This window comes from Sceloporus occidentalis, unplaced genomic scaffold, assembly GCF_023333645.1.
Source record: "Sceloporus occidentalis isolate IW3139 unplaced genomic scaffold, rSceOcc1.0.p SCAF_295, whole genome shotgun sequence".
Lineage (NCBI taxonomy): Eukaryota > Metazoa > Chordata > Lepidosauria > Squamata > Phrynosomatidae > Sceloporus > Sceloporus occidentalis.
The window spans coordinates 606,216-625,716 of record NW_028317275.1 but is presented as its reverse complement, the minus strand read 5'-3'; the positions used below and the strand labels follow the sequence as shown (position 1 = coordinate 625,716).

Sequence of the window (19,501 nt, the reverse complement as noted above, 5' to 3'; positions counted from 1 at the left end):
TTTTTACAACAAGTACAGAAAATAGTTAGAAGATAGGGGGGCAAAAAAAGGGGGACAGGTTAGGGAAACAAAAATACACAGCAAGATCCTGACACAACAGGAAAGGTCATAGGACACTAATGATGATGCCGTTCACCGAGACTCTGGATCTGGCCACCAACTCTTCCATAGCCCATTTGTTCTCAACCCGCAACACCCATTCCCAAATAGAAGGTGGAGATGTGTCCCCCCAATGCAAGGGGATCAGAGCTTTAGCTTCGTTCAACAAATGCCTAACCACCGATTTCCTATAAACAGAAAAGTGCAGGGAAGTATGGTGCAGCAAACAGCTAGCGAGATCAAAAGGTGGCGGGGAGTCAGTGAAATGGTGAAGGGTACCATGAATAGTCTTCCAGAAAGTGAGAATAAGAGGACAATCCCACCAAATATGAAGAACAGTCCCCACCGACTGCCCTCACCTCCAACAGACGTTTGAGAGATCCGGAAACATAGCATCTAACTGAGAGGGCGTACGGTATCAACGCAAAAGAAATTTGAGTGATAACTCCTGAGATCTAGTATTAGGGGAACAGCCATGCGTCAAAGTAAAGATTTTCTCCCATTGTGACTTAGTTAGAGCAATAATGACCGCAGTGCGGTGGTCAATGACCGAGTGTGGCGCTTGGAGACCTTAATCTGTTACATAACAGCACATACTTAAGTGTCAAATTCATGAATACAGAGAGAACCACACAGTGGTGTACTTAAATTTTGTTCAGCTCTAGACCTGACTAAACTCAAGTGCTCCCTAATCTTAATTTGCCCCACCCATTCAATATCAGGCTACACTAATTTTACTGTTAACCCCTCACTCCCTCTTTTGATTCCCTCCACTTTAGGCTCCACCTTTTCCTCTTTGAGCTCCAGCTCTTCCTTCCAATATATTAAGCGTGGCTATCAAGTACCTAATTGTATATTTTGGGGTTTTGTGCACAATTTCAAATGTTTTATCTATTTTAAGATATTTAAGAATTAAAATAACAAAGACTTATCACCAAGATCAGTCATCCATGTCAATTATACTAGAAAGATCACAGATGCTTACATTGGTTGTATTAGCACTTTGTCAGTCCATGATGTGAGCAACTGCTCTTATTGTACATTTACACACCATTTGTGTCATACATACAGGGCTATCTTTGTGCCGAAACCTGTTAACAATGACAACTTGGTCCCCAAACAGCTTGTCACTGTAATCTTTGTGCCCAAACTCCTTAACAGTGCCATCTTTGTCCCCAACATCTTTGCCAATTTAGGCCTAAGCCCAGATACAGCCCTGGCACCATGTTACATGTATTTATAGAACACCAGCAGATTATTTAGCACTATTACAATTGGGGTATGTGAACAAAATAACAATAAAACTTTACAATAAGATTAATGCGCATTGAGACATACTGCCAGCAAGCAGCTGCAAGGGCCAATAAGGTTTTGGAATGCATAAAATGAGATTGGGAGGATATCATTTTGCCTTTTTAAAGGTCATTGGTAAGACCTCTCTTGAATATGTGGTACAATTCTGGGCACTGGTCCTTAAAAAGGAAATTATGGAACTAGAAAAAGTGCAGTCCTTAAAAAGGATATTATGGAACTAGAAAAAGTGCAGTCCTTAAAAAGGATATTATGGAACTATAAAAAGTGCAAAGGAGGGCTACAAAATTAATAAGGGGATTGGAAGATACTACTATAAGTTAAAATTATATACGGTGGGAAAAACAGCCTCTTAGTGGAGATATGATAAAATTATATAAATGTGCGGGGCCAATATAAAGAGCTATTCAGTGACCTGTTCATTAACATAAATGTTATGTTGCTCTTTGAGACTGGAAGAGCGGAGATTTCATTGACGACAAAGTAAGAGATTCTTTACATGGAGGATCATAAAGGTATGGAATTCACTGCCAAGGGAGGTGGTGTTATCAAATACAGTAGATGCCTTCAAAAGGAGTCTGGATATTTTTTTTAGAAAGGTATGACATACAGGCCTATAAATAGAATGAATGTTTTAGAGCCTCTTGATCCAAGGAGAAATCTGGTTGCCTTTTGGAGTCAAGAAGGAATTTTTCCACCTCATGGTAGATTTCGAAGTAGCTTAATTAAGGGTGTTTTGCCTTCTTTTGGATCAAGAGTAGGAAGGTTAGGTAGAAGGGTTGAACTTGATGGCCTTAGGTCTTTTTTCAACCTTATGTAATATGTAACTATGGTACAGAAGGACAAGAGAGTCAAACTCTTGTGAGCTTGCATTCTGTCTTCAACAAATATACTTGTATTTTAAGCCCATCAATGCTGCAATAGTCTGGTGTATATAAAAGAGTAAAATCCATTTGATTTCAACATTTAATATTTTATCCTGACTAAATGTACCTGCATTGGCTAGTAGAAAATTTGGCTTTGCCAAGTTTAATAAAGATGTAAGAGTGTTAAATTGGTTCTGACACATTTATCAGATCATAAACCCACTTTTTGTGGCAAAGCAAAGGTAAACTAATTTTTTTATGTACCCTACAGGCCTGGATTGCACTCTAAGATTAATATTTGCTAATTTGATTAAGTAATTTCTGAATAATATCTCTACAACATTCTGTCTTCTGGGAATTAATATGAACCCTGACAAAGTTTATAGGGAAATGTTTGCTATTGTGTTAGGTGTGGTAATGCATACAAAGCAGGTGGAACATATGCGTTTTTGAGTAAGGTGATGACTTGGTTGCTTGATCTACGCAAACGGAAAAATCTACCCACATTTTCACAGGAGAAAGCCAAGTAGCCAACCTTTGACAAAAGTGAAAGTCTTATTCTTATTTCTGGTTTTATCTTAGTATTTGAAGCTGCCATTAAATTCAGAACAATATAGAAAAATACATTTAAAATGTTAACATGTTTGTCAGCTAAAAAATACCAGTCCTCTCAATGTTTTTCTTTAACTTTTTCTTAAGTATTATGAACTTTCAAAGAGTAAAAAAGGAATATATTAGTTTCTTAGTCTTTTAGAAATGTTATTCACCATAATAATAATTATTGATGTAAGCTGGTTTGAAAAAAAGAATGGCAAATTCTATATAATGCAGTTAATTACGTTTTTTTTACTTAGTACACCTAATAAACTTACCTTTTGTCTAACTCTGCATTTTGTGGACTTTGCTTGTATGGTTTGTGATAACAAGTAGGACAAGAAGTATATTTGTATGTTTGAGTATATTTGTATGCAAAAAGTGTAGGCTATATCCTGAAGCTAAGGTTGGATTTAGTCATAGATTCTGTCCTCGGAAGCCCTGTGGCTTTAGCTTACCTAAAAAGAGATTGTTAATCATACTTTTAAATTCATATAGTAATTAAAAAAATAAATATATGATACATAACATTTTATTGGCCCTGTATTTTGGGATGATCAGGGACTGTTGACTTGACTGCTGGTTCTCATATAGTTATAAACATTAGAAGCACTTGCTAAAATATGCAGTCTGCATGTTTTAATGCCTTTTAAATAAACCATGTCAAGAATAAAATAAATGTGTGTGTCTACCTCCATGTTCCTTATAGTGCCTTCATCTCAGTGCTGCTTACATGTTTTCTTTCCCTCCATCATCTCACGGATTTCCCCTGCCTTCACATTAGCCTTTTGCAAGGGTATGGGCCACAAGCAGATGATCTTTAGTTCAAGAACAACTTTCTTTCACAAAAATAGTATAGATGCTGAAACTTATTTATTCGATACACATCGATATTCTGTTGTGATACCCACTAAGAGCCACTAAACTCTCCTGAACCACACCAAAAATCCTTGGTGAGCTCTTTTTACTTTCCTGTATATAGATCTTGGTTTGAGGATGCACCCAAGTATGAATCTACTCTCCTGAGACTGTGTTCAGGGTCTCAATATATTTCTATATTCTATAGTACTGTGTAAACATTTTAGGCAGGTGGGAAAAATGCTGTAAAGTAAGAATGCTTTCAAAAATAGATGTTAATTTTATTATTTAACAAAATTGTTAAAGTGAGTGCACGGAAGAAAAATCTAAATCAAATCAATATTTATACTTTATACCCTTTGCCTCCAAAATCAATTCTACGTACAATAAAATAGAGATAAATCTGGTACATGAAATTTAAGATAGACCCTGGAGCTCTATTTAAAAAATGGTTTTCTTCTGTAGGAGCTTTCAGTAGAGATCTACTGCTGACCTTTAACGCCCAAATATTCAGGTCAAAATATGTTTATATATATTCAGTTTCAACAAAATCATCCTTTCTTAATGAGTGTATTGTTTGTTGCTGACTTTAAGATATCTTTCATAAGTTAATCAAACCACCTCCCAAAATACAAACATCCTGGGTCAGTTTACTCTAAACCCTTCCCAATTTGGATCCCTCACATAGACTGTGCCAATATCTATATTAAAAGCTCCACCCATACCCTTTCCCAATTTTGCACTGGCACATGCCCTTAGCTTATTCTATAAAAGGCTCATCTAAGACACTGGGCATTCGTTCCTCCTATGACAATCCCCAGTTCGGTATCAAGTAACCGAACTGCAGGCAAAATGGGGACAAATAGGGGGTTATGGATATCTATAGGAGGCCTCCTGATTATTCTTGCCTGTGTCCAAGGTAAGTGGAATATATTTGTTAAAACATTCAAGTATAAAGTACAATTAAATACATTTGCATCCTATGCAGTAATTGTTATCAAATTATTGAAGTTGAAAATGAAAAGGGGTCACTACATCTACTGGATTTAACTTTGGCACAAATTAGGTAGTATGTCTTTTAATTGGAAGAAGACAGATTTTGACTTCCATCCTTTGATATTTCAAAATCTTTGAAAAAAATTGTGATATGTAGATTTGTATGTTTGTCTATTGAACTCTAGTAATTGCTTTATCTTTATTTTATATTTCAGGTACATCATCCCAGCATATGCAACACAGTCAGAGCTCTGGTGAGGTTCCAAATCATTATTTGAGAGATAGAAAGTAATATATAAATGCTAAATCACCGTCAGTGATCCATACTGTATAAAGGAAATCATCTCTAAAAAAAAAGCATTTTTGAGATATTTCTCTACTCAGAACAATATTGGTCCTAAGGCAAAGCACCCTCATTTAGGTGCGACTTCCTAACTGTGATCGAATCACTTTTTTTTTGTATCAAAAGTAATTGTTTCACATGTAGAACAGTCTTTACATTACTATTTTTGTGACCTGTAGAGCCTCAATTTATTGATGCAACGTGAAAAAACTCTGCCATCTTGTTTAAGACCCCCCCCAGATAAATGTAATATTTTTGCTCTTTTTGTAGATTTAAAAAATTAGTGTCTCTTCAATGATTCTAATGTTTGATAACTTCTCTTCTGAACCATAAAATATATTTGTAAGCAATATCATTTTTTGGTTTGTTATTTATTTAATTGGAATACAGATCGTAGTAGCTAAATTCTCCATTTTAATTGAGAACACCATTATGTTACTGACTAGAGCTGTCACTCCTCATCTGCTGCTCCAGTTACTAAGGCTCTGTACTAACTTCACTTTGCTTTAATAATCAGGTTTAATATCATAACCCTTACATACAAATCCTACCATGATGATATCCCATGTATTACTACCATCCTGAAAATGGTTCACAATAATTGTCTCTCTCCTTCTCTCACCTGTTCCTTTTTTCACTCTACAGGGCATCTCTTTTGATGTCCCTTATTTTAAAAAAATCATTTTAAATTAATCTCTAGCTCTCCCTTTAAAAGCCTGCACTTTACACAACTAGTGTTCATCCTTTCCTTCGTTTTACCATCTGTTTTACGTCAAAACCCCCTATACCTCTCTCCTCCTGAACCTTAGTCAGGCATTGAGGGAGCATGGCAGCTGCCCATTATTCCCTGTCCACACATCATCTAAACTTGCTACAAGTTATTGTCTGCTTCTATCTTATTATAGCGTATATTGCTTGTCTGTTCTCCCTTTTTAGCTGAAGAGGAAGTTTCTTTTCAATGTAATTGTTGAGCAACTAAACAAATATTGACTTAAAATATAAGCTCAATCGGTTGATTACATAAAGGTGTTATGGAGAACTAAGTAAATAACCAGGGCATTGAAGGATTTGAGTAAAGCTAACAATAAAACAAATACTTTTTTGTAATGACATCTTGATAGGAACCTGGATATTACAGATCTGTTTAACATCTGAATTACGCATTGAAGGCTAGTTGCAGGTATCCTAATGTTCTATAGCTACAATGAAACTTTATTTTCCAATAAGTGACGGCGATCTGTAAGACTGTAGTTCCTCAGCAGCTGAAAGGTAGAAGATTATTATAGGTCTGCTAGGAACCTCATCGCATTTTTACAATTATGATGATATAGTTCTTAGATGGCTATAGCAGTGCGGCAATAGCTTCGTGGTCACTTATATTCATACCTGGGAACTTTGTGAGTGAGTTGACCCTGAGAATCTTTAAATATGATCCATTTTATAGCTGAAAATTCTATGTCTACTTTGCCACTTAATTGAGTCACCTGGTCTCGAGCAGGGACATCTACCATAACATACTGTTACAAAAGCATCAACTGATATCAGGAGTGTAGAATAGGAAGGAATTAGCTCTGAGACCCTGAGATTGGGGTAAAAACCCTGAGACTCATGGTCAAAGCCTATGGGTTCCCCAGTATGCCTATATTGGGTAACATCATACTTATTTATATAACTAGAAAACTGGACACCATTCAGTTATGTACACATTAATCACATCATAACAGATAAAGTATGTTTAGTTATGAATGAAAATAGAAAAAAAATGTATTTAAAATGTTTAATTGCCTAATAAATGTCCAAAAAACATTGTATCACTTTATAGAAAAATATTGACTTTTAGTTTTCACGGTCGATTAGGAATATGTTATGTGAAACCTAATCTCTGATTAATTTGTTACTTTTATCTAATCTGATCATAAAATATTGACTCAATTAGTGATACGTTTGTTCGCTATGTAAATTGATTCCGGCAGTTTTAATACCGTCCTGGGCAGCTTGCCTAGTTAAACAAAAAGTTGGCTCTGGATTTTAAACATTATGCCAATCATTATCATATAGCATAAACAGAAAGTGGTTTGTGAAATAAAGGTATTATATTTTTTGTGATATACTCTAATTCTTTTTACATCGTAAGTACAAAAATATTTTAATAAAATACAACCTTATGCAGGTTTTAGGCAATTAGTGGCTTGACCAAAAACAAACACTTGCACAAGAAACAATGTACCCCTTAATATTTAAAAAAAAAATAACAATCCTGCATTTGAAAATGTGTCTGGTCTTCATAACTGAAACAGAATATTAGTATATAAGTTCACAAGTTAGTTAATAATAAATGTTATTTTAATAAATATACAATTGTATTATTGATCTCCTTAGAGTCCTTAGAAAGCTGGGATTCTGTTGACCAAGAATATGAAGAGGTAGATGTGGAAAACTTTGATTATGGTAGGTATTTTGTATAATTCTCTTAATTACTGTTAAAGTGCTGTTAAAAAAAACATTTTTATTTGTATTTTCCCCCTGTAGGAATGGCTACAATTTTTTTTAAGTACAAAAAAACATGTTTTAACTAATTAAAATGTGACCAGTTACATTTTGTAGTTACATTTCTTTCTATAGGTATAGCTCTAATTTTTACCCTTTTTATAACCTTGTTATAACATTTTATTATCCTATATCCTTTATTATCCTATATAGAGCTATGTGATAACCAGTTTCACGCTCTTTGTTTTTGTTTCACAATTTTACTTTATCATTTGTTGCTTACATACCTTAGTCTGTATTCTGTTTTAAATTGAAAATATTCTAACATCTTTCATATCACACTTATACAACAAGACATTTCTCAAAGAATCCCTCCTAGTATGAGTTACCTCTGCAATAAAAAAACATAAATAATACAAAATGAACAATATATTTGGAGATTAAAAGTTGAAATTGAAAATTTTATACATCTTCAAATTGTGTATTCCATTCATATTTTCATAAAGCGATTTGTAATCTAAAATAGCGGATCCCACATTTGGTTCATTTTGCTAATTCCAGTATTTTGATATTCTATAGATGAAATGCAACAGGCAGTTGATGATGAGCAAGGCGAAGTGAGCAGTAAAGAGTCGGGTGAGATATGGAGTATATTACCATGATTTGATTAAGCCAATTATGTTGTATGTTTTCCAATGTATTAATTTATGTACTATTAATATTACTCCTCCGATAAAGGTAATATGTAAATCAAAACACAATACATTTTTGTACAGTTTTGATTAAATATATATACTTGTTCACAGGTGCAGCATCTGGACCTTCCAGAGTAAACTTTATTTCAGCGACTCCAACTCCTGTTTTTGTAGGTAAGTAAAAACCATTAGTGAAAGGAAAGAAAGATCAATTTCTAAGATTTTGATTTTTAGAAGAATTTAGGGATTGTTTCCAAAAGGTATTTGGTAGAATTTCTCATCTATTGGTCAATAATCTACTCTAACCAACCAAATAAGTGACTAAATGACTTGATGTTGTTTCTTGCCATGAACTTGACATGAAATGATTTAAATTTAAAACAGCTTCCAACAGAAACCTCTCTCTGTGTTTTTCAACATGTATTTTCTTCTGAAATAATAAAAAAAGAGAACTACTCTGCCTGTTTTCAGTTGACGTTTTATAGTTGTTTTCAGTTGATTTCTGTTGATGTTTTATATGACATATATGATGCTATAATATACTTTTTTTACCTTATTTTTTTATTTTAGTGTGAGCTTATCATACTGTTAAAGAGATACAGAGTTTATGCGTAAGCCTAGAATAAGGGGAGGTAATAATTAATAATTTTCTCTTTAAAAACAGCTCAGAATCCTTCACATAATTCAAGGATTTGCAGTACCTTTGGATACTATCATTTCAAAACCTTTGATGGAGACATCTTTCATTTTCCTGGACACTGTAACTACATCTTGGCATCTCACTGCAAGAGCAACTATGAGGAGTTCAACATCCAAATTAGACGCGTTCTTCGGAAAAATATTCCCGTAATCAACGAAATTAATGTGAAAATTGAAGGAGCTGATATTGAAATAACAAATAAACATGTTAAATTCAACAATGAAGAGTGAGTTGAGATTCTCTTTTTCACACACACACACACACACACACACACACACACACACACACATATATATGACTGATATATTTTCATCACTCGTAATAACTTAGAAACATAAAAAAGTAAATATAAATCCTTGCAGTATATTTTCATCATGTTCATTTTTGCAGACTGGACTTGCCATACAGTTTTGGAGGGATCCAGATTTCAAAGACTGGTACTTATGTCAAAATTTATTCCAAAATTGGTCTTGAAATGCTGTGGAATGAAGAAGACTCCATATTGGTAATTACAAGTAAAGCTAATACATATTATGAATATAGTGATGATTATTCTCTGATATCTTGTTTCTTGTATTGTTACTGTATTTTCGTTCTTTATAACAAAGTTCTGTAACAAACAAATAATGGCTCTTTTTATATGTAATTAAATAATCATCATATCATCAGTTTCCTGTGATACTCATTTGCATACTTAATATTTGTACTATTGTTTCTTAGCTGGAGCTTAATCCAAAATTTGCCAACCAGACTTGTGGGCTTTGCGGAGATTTTAATGGAATTCCAATATACAACGAATTTGTTGTGAACAGTAAGTATAAAGCAGTTTTAGACACTGTTTAAAAGAAAAGAAAACGGTAAATATTGGAATGATCAATTCATTTCTTACAGATTACATAATGAGTGACACAAAATATGGAAATCTTCAGAAGTACAATGGGCCAGAGGAAAGGTGTGAGGACGTCACAGAGGAGCCCGAGAATAACTGTACACTCAACGTGAGTTTCTCTGCTGCTAATTTTTCAAACGTATTCCTGAAATAAAAAATCTATTATTTGATCATTGATCATTGACTTTAATGTTGTATTTAACATTGTACATTAGTCACTGATTTCCACAGCTTTCTTTAGTTTCTCGATATTTTTTCATATTAAAATGTGTTTAATGGAGGGCTTTTAAAATGTCGAGGTAACATATGCCATATTTTTAAAGCTTATTGTTATTCCAATCTCTGCCAATTTTAAAACAATAGAAAATCGATCCAAGATAACAGAATCACATTCCTCCATTTCAAGGTACATCTCAATATGATGACACAATATTATAGACAGCATAAAAACCCAACCTCATTTTTCCAAATCTGGTGGAATTTTGTTTTAATTTACTTATTTTTATATATTTTATAAGTTCTAATATATTAACATATTGGCTTTTTTTCTTGTTAACAGAGTGGTTTGTGTAGAACGGTTCTAACTGGTGCAGCTTTCCAACAATGCAACAGATTAGTTGATGTTTCCAAGTACATTGAACTGTGCGAGAAGGACGTATGTAGGTGCACTGGCAATTCAACAGGATTTTGCCTTTGTAATATCTTCACCGAGTATTCTCGCCAGTGCACACATGCTGGTGGAAAGCCAAAGAACTGGAGAACTGCTAGACTCTGCCGTAAGTCTTCCCTCTCATCTCCGTGATTGGTATTTAATGTATAACTAATACGTTATGCAATGGCATTAGATAATAATTCACATTTTATTATCAGCTAGTTAAGGGTTTTTTTTTCTCTATGTGTAGAAAAGTAAAATATTTTCACAGTTACAGCATAGTGAGAACCTACTGTAATATCTGAGATAACACAGGTTTCAATATATGTTTTATGACATTCTAGCCTTGAGATGTGCTTTCAACTTGGAGTTCCGTGAATGTGGCAGCGCTTGCCAAGACACCTGTACTAATCCAGAACGCTCATTAGTATGTGATGATCACTGTACCGATGGATGCTTCTGCCCAGCAGGTAACACATTATTATTTTTTTCAATTGTTCTCAAGCAAAGAAATGTGTTACATGTCTATATGTTATATGTTATATCTTATACTTCTAAAAGGGATGATATTTGATGACATCAACCGATCCGGATGTATACCAAAAGAGCAATGCCCTTGCAAATACAATGGAGAAGTCTATGCAAGTGGGACAGGATATTCAGAAAAATGCCAAGCCTGGTGAATATTTTTTTCTACTTTATAATTTTTACTCCATGTTGTGATTAACAGTTAGTCTAAAAACTAGGGCTTTTTTCTTTTGGAGGGGGGGCATTTCGATTATTGTGTATCCCTTTTATGATTGATATTGATATCAAGGAAAAGCTATAGACAGTAATATTTCTATAACCATAATATATTTTTCTCTAGCACTTGTTATGGCGGGAAGTGGAGCTGTATTAGAAAACCCTGCTTCGGTATATGTTCTGTTGAAGGAGGCTCACATATTACCACCTTTGACCTTACCCGCTACAACTTTCATGGGGATTGCAGCTACATATTGTCAAAGGTAAGTAGATATATCTTTGGGTATGGATCAAAATGGTACATCTATAAGGAAACTGAACAAGCATTAACTATATGAGACTTCAGAGACCAGACCTAAACTATTTTTTTTCTCTCTTTTTCAGTCTTGCGAAGGCCTACTATTTAGTATACTGGCTGAAATTCGCACCTGTGGATTAACCGACACTGAAACATGCTTGAAGAGCATCTCCCTCAGCCTGAATGGAGGAAAAGATGTAAGTACTAAAACCAATGGATTTATCACTGCCAAACAATCACAAATGCTAGCCAAGTTTTTAAAAAAATTTGCATTTGGTTGGATGTTGCTTTTGTTTGCTATGTACTTTGCTGTCATATAAGTCACGAAGGGCTAAACTGGTCAAAACACAGGGAAAAAAAAACATTCTAAGGCTATTCATTAATAGTGTTAATAGGAAAAGTCAACCCTTATTGTAATGAAATTACCATATTTACCTCACACTCTGGAGAGTGTCAGAGAAATGCACTGGACATTTCCACAGGTAACTCAACTTTGGTGTACATCACAGCAACTCTGACTGCACGTGGTATATGCACATTGTAACTTATTTATCTCAGTTTCACTATGGGCTAAATTCAGAATTTAGAAATCCCATTGATCGAGTCTTCCTTATATTTTGTCTCACTAGTTCATCTTGATAAAAACATGTGGCAGCGTATACATCAACTCAATGTACACTCAGCTTCCAGTTTCATCCGGTAGGTTAAAATTCTATCACATTAAACATTATTCCTTCTACATTTTGCTGGAAATTGTGTTCAACTGTTGACAATGTTATTGTTTTGAAGAGCTTCCCTCAGAAATGATATGTACCATGCAGAATAAGTAACAGTTGGAGCAATTTCTATAGGAAACTATAGTGTTGTTTCAACTTTGTATGATAAATATGGTCCATGGAGATTTAAATTATTACATTTTATTATTAAAATTCTTATATTATAAAACTGTTTAAGCATACGTCCCAGTTCCCATCTTTCATGTATCTTTATAAGCAAAGTGAAATTTGATTTTTTTTTAGTTCATGCATTTGTATGTTTACATATATAGAGAGAATAAGGTCATTGATTTAATATGCAAGTCAAGCCTTTTTTATTAATAAAAAAACAAATCTTGTCAAAAGTTGAACTGTAGTAAATCCATGTATCATTGTTGTGTAAGAGCTTTTAAATACCTGAGGAATACATATTACAATTCCTTTTAACTGTGTACTAACATAATACTAATTAACTACAACTTCATTATTAATAAATCTCTGTCATGTTGTGAAATGAATTCTAAAGCTTTTCAAGCTTCATCATACAAATTATTTTTCAGCCAGTGTCACCATATTCAAACCATCAAGCTTCTACATCATCGTGCAGACAAAAATTGGCATACAGCTAAAGATCCAAGTGGTACCCAATATGCAAGTCCACGTCATTATGGATCCAGAATATATGAACCAAACCTGTGGTAAGTGGATTTTCCTTAAAAATCGTAAAATTCAAAATCCATAAGTGTAAACTATTTTCAGAAAATATCAAATGCAAATAAATACCAAACCTTGCTTCCTTAGGTCTTTGCGGTAACTTCAACAACATACAATCTGATGACTTCAAATCACCAAGCGGAGTGATTGAAGGGACTGGTTCATCATTCGGAAATTTGTGGAAGACACAGGCTGACTGCCCCAATGTTAGAAACAGCTTTGAGAATCCCTGTTCTCTCAGCACTGATGCTGGTGAGGTTTTAAAGGAATCTTAGGTCTAACATGTTCTATGGTTCTATGGCAGCAAATTATGTATTCCATATATAGAAGTTCAATTGCTTCTTGTTAGTCAATCTTTTGAGGATGTCATAGCTGTATATTTCTAATGAGAATTCATAGCTGTATATGTATAATGTCTCATACAAATGTTTTATTTTTCTATAGAACAATTTGCCACACACTGGTGCTCATTGATCAAAGACAGCGAAGGACCATTCTCTGCATGTCACAAAACTGTTGACCCAGCCCCTTATCATGAGGTAGAAAAAAAAGATGAATTTAAATGTATTAAGTATTATGTATGGCATCTTACATTATATATATATATATATATATATATATATATATATATATATATATATTTATATAGATGGGACGCTGGTGCAGAACAGGCCACTGGGGAGCTTTGACATGTTTTGGGGTTACTTCTTCCTTTTATATGTCAGTCATCTTGGTCAATGAAGTAAATATTCCATGTTTGTGTAAATAAAGCTCTTTCCAATATTTTATTGCAATAAAAACTTTAAATAATACTCACTTAAAATATTTTTGTATCTGCACAGAACTGCATGTTTGATTCCTGTAATTGTGAAAAGAGTGAAGAATGCATGTGTTCGGCACTTTCTTCCTACGTCTATGCTTGCAATAGACAAGGAGTTGACCTGAGAGGATGGAGAACACACGCTTGCGGTAAGATATTACCAACCGGGTGCTGTTCACATTTCTGAAGGAAGCACTGTGGGAACATGATCCCAGAGCAATTATGCTTTATTACATGCTCTGCGACGACCTCATAGCTGTACCTGTTATATGTTGCACAAGACCTTTATTCATAAGCATCCTGGGCAAATACTACTGTCTACAAATTTGTAGTTGCCGAAGAATGGTCTGATTAGCGGAATTCAGTAACTCATCATTAACTAATTTGTATGTACATTTTATATATCTTCTAGGTGTTTACACCACTACATGCCCTGCAACTTTGACATACAGCTATTCAGTCAGCACTTGCCTGCCCACTTGCCACTCAATCAGTGAGCCCGATGAGACTTGCGATATCTCCTTTACCAACGTCGATGGGTGCATTTGTGAGGATGGAACCTATATGGATGAAAGTGGCAAGTGTGTTCTGCCTGCTTTTTGCTCCTGCTTTTACAAAGGTTCACCAGTGTCCCCTGGAGAAGTTATCCATGAACATGGGGCAATATGGTAAGTCATCATCAGGGCAAGATTTAGCCTGTTAGTTCCATATCCGTTAGTTACCTAACAGGATTCGATAGGTGCAACAAACATAGAAGTAGGTGGATGTCAAATAGAACTTGAGCAAAATGTATTCTATATGCAAGAGGTGGCAGGACTAGTCTTACCCTTTCCCCTGTGCTGCTACTAAAAAGGTGGTCCCCTAGGCTCATGCCTTGTCTGCTTTATCGGGAATCCAGCCCATTTTTCTGATTCATCATATGCATTTCTGCTTTCACTAATGCTAACAATTATATATTTTTATCAAATATTGCAGCACATGTACAAATGGAAAAATGGAATGTATTGGAGAACAATCAGAAGAGAAAGGTATATACCGTATCTTAATCATTTTTAAAAAGTAGTACAATTTTTGAAGCAAAGCAACAAAAAAGACAATCATGTTCAACACTTGCATGGCAAGTGTTATAAAAAGGGGGTCCAATTGTGTTTCAGTGTACATGTAATGTCAGGTCTAGTTTTGATTCCTTTCAGAAATCATTTTTAACATCTACCCATTTTGATTGCAAAACTTGGACACATTTAAAATTACATTCATTTTGTAACAACATGTATCTGAAATTTACACTAGTTAAGCCCCTTTCTAGTAATAGCATAACTATTACTTCAAACAATATATCTAAATTGTGACCATTGAACGTGTAACAATGCCTCTGTTTGATTTCCATTTTTTTTTCTTCAAAAAAATCTATTTAATGTAGTGTGCGAATACCCACTGGTCTACTTTGACTGCAAAAATGCTCCACCTGAAAGCATGGGATCTGAATGCCAAAAAAGCTGCTCAACCTTTGAAACAGAATGTGTAAGTTACCACTGGAGAATAATACATTAACATAAAATGAATTTGTGTTTCACATATTTTTGGTTTTAAATACCAATTAACAATCTAATTTCATACTTACTATTCTTAGCACCATGGTTGGTCTTTGGGGTGTTCATACAGTGGTTGCACCATGCTTACTTTTGGCCATCAAACTCTCTCACCATTTTATATGAACAAAATCAGTATAAATCATGAAATATACATTTTTATAGCTAGAATTAAAAAAATACTTTAGTACGTCCACTAATTCCTAGGCCAACATTTCATTCTCTGCAATATAAGTGTACTTTATATTGTTAGATACAAGTTTCTTTGTTTCTTCTGAGGGTGGACAGTTAGACACCCTCTATTTGGTACGATGATTACAGTTTGCTATTATATATTACAGTACAGTAAAGAATGTGTATCTGGATGCATGTGTCCAGAAGGATTGGTGATCAACGATAGAGGAGAATGTGTCCGTGAGGAAGACTGTCCTTGTGTACACAACGATGACTTCTTTGAGGCAGGAGAAGTAATACAGGTTGAGTGCAACACCTGGTAAGCATATTCTTTGTGCTGGAATCAGCATTATATGGAAATCAAAAGTGATTGTTGACACTTGCAATAGGATATGATCTCACAGGAAGTTAAATGACTATATGAACTATATATCTTCCTAATATGTTATATTTTTATAGTACTTGCAAACAGAGAAAATGGGATTGTACAACTAACACCTGCCTGGGAACTTGCGCTGTTTATGGAGATGGACACTACATTACCTTTGATGCAAAGAGATACCGTTTCAATGGAGACTGTCAGTATACTTTGGCTCAGGTACATCCTTCTTCCTTACTTATAACATGATTGGTTATTATTGATGCAATGCACTCACAAAATGAAGACTGTCAACAAAACAGATGTACTATCACAAATTCATTTCTATCAATAATATTAATATTTAGTGGCAAAATGTTGTTTGCAAACATTATTATGTTGGTGATGATTTTATGGGAATCCTACCAAACTTGTTGAAACGAAAAAACTCATCTACTACATAAAATGCCAGTGTTTTTTTTTAGACTTTATATGTTCATGTTCTGTATTAGAATCACCTAATCTCTCAAATAATACATCAATCCCCAGGATTACTGTTCTGATGATTCCAAGGCTGGAACATTCAGAGTGATCACAGAGAACATACCTTGCGGCACCACAGGCACTACCTGCTCAAAATCAATCAGGCTTTTCTTAGGGGTGAGTATTATCAGTCTCTCTATGCGTTAAGAAGCTTTTCTTATATGAAAGAAAAGTTGAAATCCATAATTTGTGGCATGAAACACCACTTGGGCCGCCCTTTCCAACCTTTCTTGTGATTTCTAAAACTCTCATTTAAGAAAATGTATACTGCAGTAGTAATCAGTGCAGTTAACAATTTAATATTCTTTTCTTATTTCTTCTTCCAGAACTATCAGCTAATTCTTGGTGACCAGAAGTTTGATGTGATTAAAAGGGAATTTGGGGAGTATGTGCCCTTCAGGGTCAGACAGATGGGCATCTACATGGTGGTTGAAGCTTTGAATGGCCTAGTTTTGGTGTGGGACAAGAAAACCACTATCTTTGTAAAATTGCATCCTTCTTTTAAGGTAAGTTTCAGAAAAAATAAAAAATAAATCATGAATGCATAAAATGTTTATTAGAAAAGGTTCTATGAACATCACAAATGTTAACATTTCGGAGTAAACTAAAATACAATTATGTTTTTTTTTACAGGGAAAAGTCTGTGGTCTCTGCGGTAACTATGATGGCAACACTGTTAATGACTTTATCACCAGGAGTCTCTCTGTGGTTGGAGATGTTACCGAATTTGGTAACAGTTGGAAAATGTCTCCCAATTGCCCAGACGCTTTCGTTGTCAGGGATCCTTGTTCTCATAACCCATACAGAAAATCATGGGCACAGAGACAGTGTAGCATTCTCACTGGACCAGTCTTCTACTCGTGTCATGCTTTGGTAAGACTGATATTACTTTTGCTTTATTCTTTGCTAAACATTGAAACCTTCTGAAACCTTTTAATTCCAGATTTACAGTGTGATGTCATCTCTGAAATACTTGCTTTCTCCCTAGGGGATTTAGAAACGCTCTTTTATCAGATTTTTCAAACTTCTATTTTCAGTTCTTACCCAACCTGTAACTGCAGAATAACTATTCCAATTGCTTACATTTGGGGGTCATTTTTATCAGAAAGCAAATCAATAAATACAAAGTTGAACAATGTATAAAAAAAATAATGTTCTCTGCTCACAGGTGGATCCAGTGAAATATTACGAAGCTTGTGTTAATGATGCATGTGCTTGTGACACTGGTGGAGACTGCGAGTGCTTCTGTACGGCTGTAGCCTCGTATGCTCAAGCTTGCAGTGAAGCTGGCGAGTGTGTCACCTGGAGAACACCAACCATGTGCCGTATGTATCAGTTAATCATGACAGTTAAATACAGAATTGTAAACAAATAATATAGATGAATTCATAATGCTGACCATGTTGCTTTTAATGACCCTTGAACTTAAGGGTATTTATTTTTATCAGACTTACCTTTCTCCCATTAGACATGAAGTACAACCCAAATATATAGTCATTGCCATACTTTACCGTGATTTTATTTCTTATTCCTGTCCTTTCAGCCTCCTAAATGACCTGCCATTTTTTCCTTTAAAAAAACACTCTTTAATACTGCTAAACACCACACTTTTCTAACATAAGCACCCACTAGCAATCTAGCTTCTCATTACTGAGTTTAGCTTTAAGGTAGGAAAACACCCGGATCATGTGTCACATGTCTGCCCGTTAAAAATAAAAATCCATACAAGAGCACACAGAACAAAGACCAATCCTTGAAATATGACTTTATATAATTTACTGACCTAAAAACCTTATTTTGTGTCCTTAAACAGCTGTGTTTTGTGACTACTACAACCGGGAAGGACATTGTGAATGGCACTACCAGGCTTGTGGAGCTCCATGCCTAAAAACGTGTAGGAATCCTACTGGTGTTTGCTTTAACAACTTGACCGGTTTAGAAGGTGAGAACAACAACTCCCTGATGAAAATAATATTAACACAACAGTGCAAACACTGAATACTTCATATATGCCATAACTGAAGGTATTTAGGTATTTTCTAATTTTTTTTCAACATGTACCTACAAAACACAAGTGTGATATAGCCATTAAGTATATAGCATTTTCATGGTTCAACTCAGATTAAGGTAAGTATTAAAGAAGGGCAGATATATTGGCTGAAACTCGGCCATGAGACATGATTTAGAAAGAAAGTTTGCTCCCATAAATTGCACCACTGGGATGTAGAATTAGGATGGAGGTGCCTTTAGTATTTTTTAGGCCCAAATAATTTCCCAAAACACTGTGTAATTCATCACTTCAAACTTGTCAGCCCTTTGTAATTAAGTAGCTAAATGGTCAGGTTCCTAATGACATTAGATAACATTTGACCAACCATTCAGAGACATGAAAGCAATTCAAATGTAATCTATAAAATTATATTTTTAAATATATTTGCTACTCATTATTCCCAGGTTGCTACCCGAAATGCCCACCTGCCAGACCTTACTTTGATGAGGAGAGTATGAAGTGTGTTTCTTCATGTCACTGTTATGATAAATATGGGGAAGAATATAAACCGGGAGAGAAAATGCCAAGTGAAAACAGATGTTCAATCTGGTAAGGAATATATTCAGAAAAGCTCTTAGACACAAGGTGGTGAATACTGAACTGATTTAAATTGAGTCTGATATGTAAATGTTGTAACAAACAAGTTCACAATAACACTGGTTGAATGTTGTTTAATGTTATGGAATATGGGACAGCACTACTAATCCAGCAGACTTCACCGTTAAAATATTTTTGTGAGGTACAGCACATTTCTACCTTCAATTAAAAGGACATTCCAGCCATCATAGACACTTTAATGCATATGATGGATATGTGTCCTTTTAACATTTAATGTGGCCCCAATTGCATTTGCCCCTTTCTCCACCTTCCAGATAAAATGCCCTGCAGGAGATGCATTCAGCTGTATGCATCTCCCTACACATGATGTACTCACCTCCAGTGACCTCCAGTAGCGGTGTCAGAAAA

The 19,501-nt window shown here is 34.8% G+C and overlaps 1 protein-coding gene across 1 annotated transcript in view; it reads left to right on the top strand.

Moving 5' to 3' along the window:
- Positions 1 to 313: 313 nt before the first annotated feature.
- LOC149275201 (mucin-5AC-like) overlaps positions 314 to 19,501 on the top strand; it is a 28,218-nt gene continuing 9,030 nt past the window's right edge. Inside the window, exons 1-28 of the mRNA XM_089504901.1 lie at positions 314 to 398; positions 1,862 to 1,893; positions 4,503 to 4,560; positions 8,914 to 9,175; positions 9,340 to 9,454; positions 9,670 to 9,760; positions 9,841 to 9,947; positions 10,398 to 10,614; positions 10,835 to 10,960; positions 11,052 to 11,169; positions 11,359 to 11,497; positions 11,619 to 11,729; positions 12,162 to 12,231; positions 12,848 to 12,985; positions 13,089 to 13,253; positions 13,446 to 13,540; positions 13,844 to 13,970; positions 14,234 to 14,489; positions 14,797 to 14,849; positions 15,242 to 15,342; positions 15,752 to 15,903; positions 16,044 to 16,182; positions 16,492 to 16,602; positions 16,812 to 16,991; positions 17,119 to 17,358; positions 17,654 to 17,810; positions 18,299 to 18,427; positions 18,940 to 19,084. Of these exons, the coding sequence (XP_089361027.1) occupies positions 314 to 398; positions 1,862 to 1,893; positions 4,503 to 4,560; positions 8,914 to 9,175; positions 9,340 to 9,454; positions 9,670 to 9,760; positions 9,841 to 9,947; positions 10,398 to 10,614; positions 10,835 to 10,960; positions 11,052 to 11,169; positions 11,359 to 11,497; positions 11,619 to 11,729; positions 12,162 to 12,231; positions 12,848 to 12,985; positions 13,089 to 13,253; positions 13,446 to 13,540; positions 13,844 to 13,970; positions 14,234 to 14,489; positions 14,797 to 14,849; positions 15,242 to 15,342; positions 15,752 to 15,903; positions 16,044 to 16,182; positions 16,492 to 16,602; positions 16,812 to 16,991; positions 17,119 to 17,358; positions 17,654 to 17,810; positions 18,299 to 18,427; positions 18,940 to 19,084 (3,719 nt within the window). The remainder of the gene's footprint in view (positions 399 to 1,861; positions 1,894 to 4,502; positions 4,561 to 8,913; positions 9,176 to 9,339; positions 9,455 to 9,669; positions 9,761 to 9,840; positions 9,948 to 10,397; positions 10,615 to 10,834; positions 10,961 to 11,051; positions 11,170 to 11,358; positions 11,498 to 11,618; positions 11,730 to 12,161; positions 12,232 to 12,847; positions 12,986 to 13,088; positions 13,254 to 13,445; positions 13,541 to 13,843; positions 13,971 to 14,233; positions 14,490 to 14,796; positions 14,850 to 15,241; positions 15,343 to 15,751; positions 15,904 to 16,043; positions 16,183 to 16,491; positions 16,603 to 16,811; positions 16,992 to 17,118; positions 17,359 to 17,653; positions 17,811 to 18,298; positions 18,428 to 18,939; positions 19,085 to 19,501) is intronic.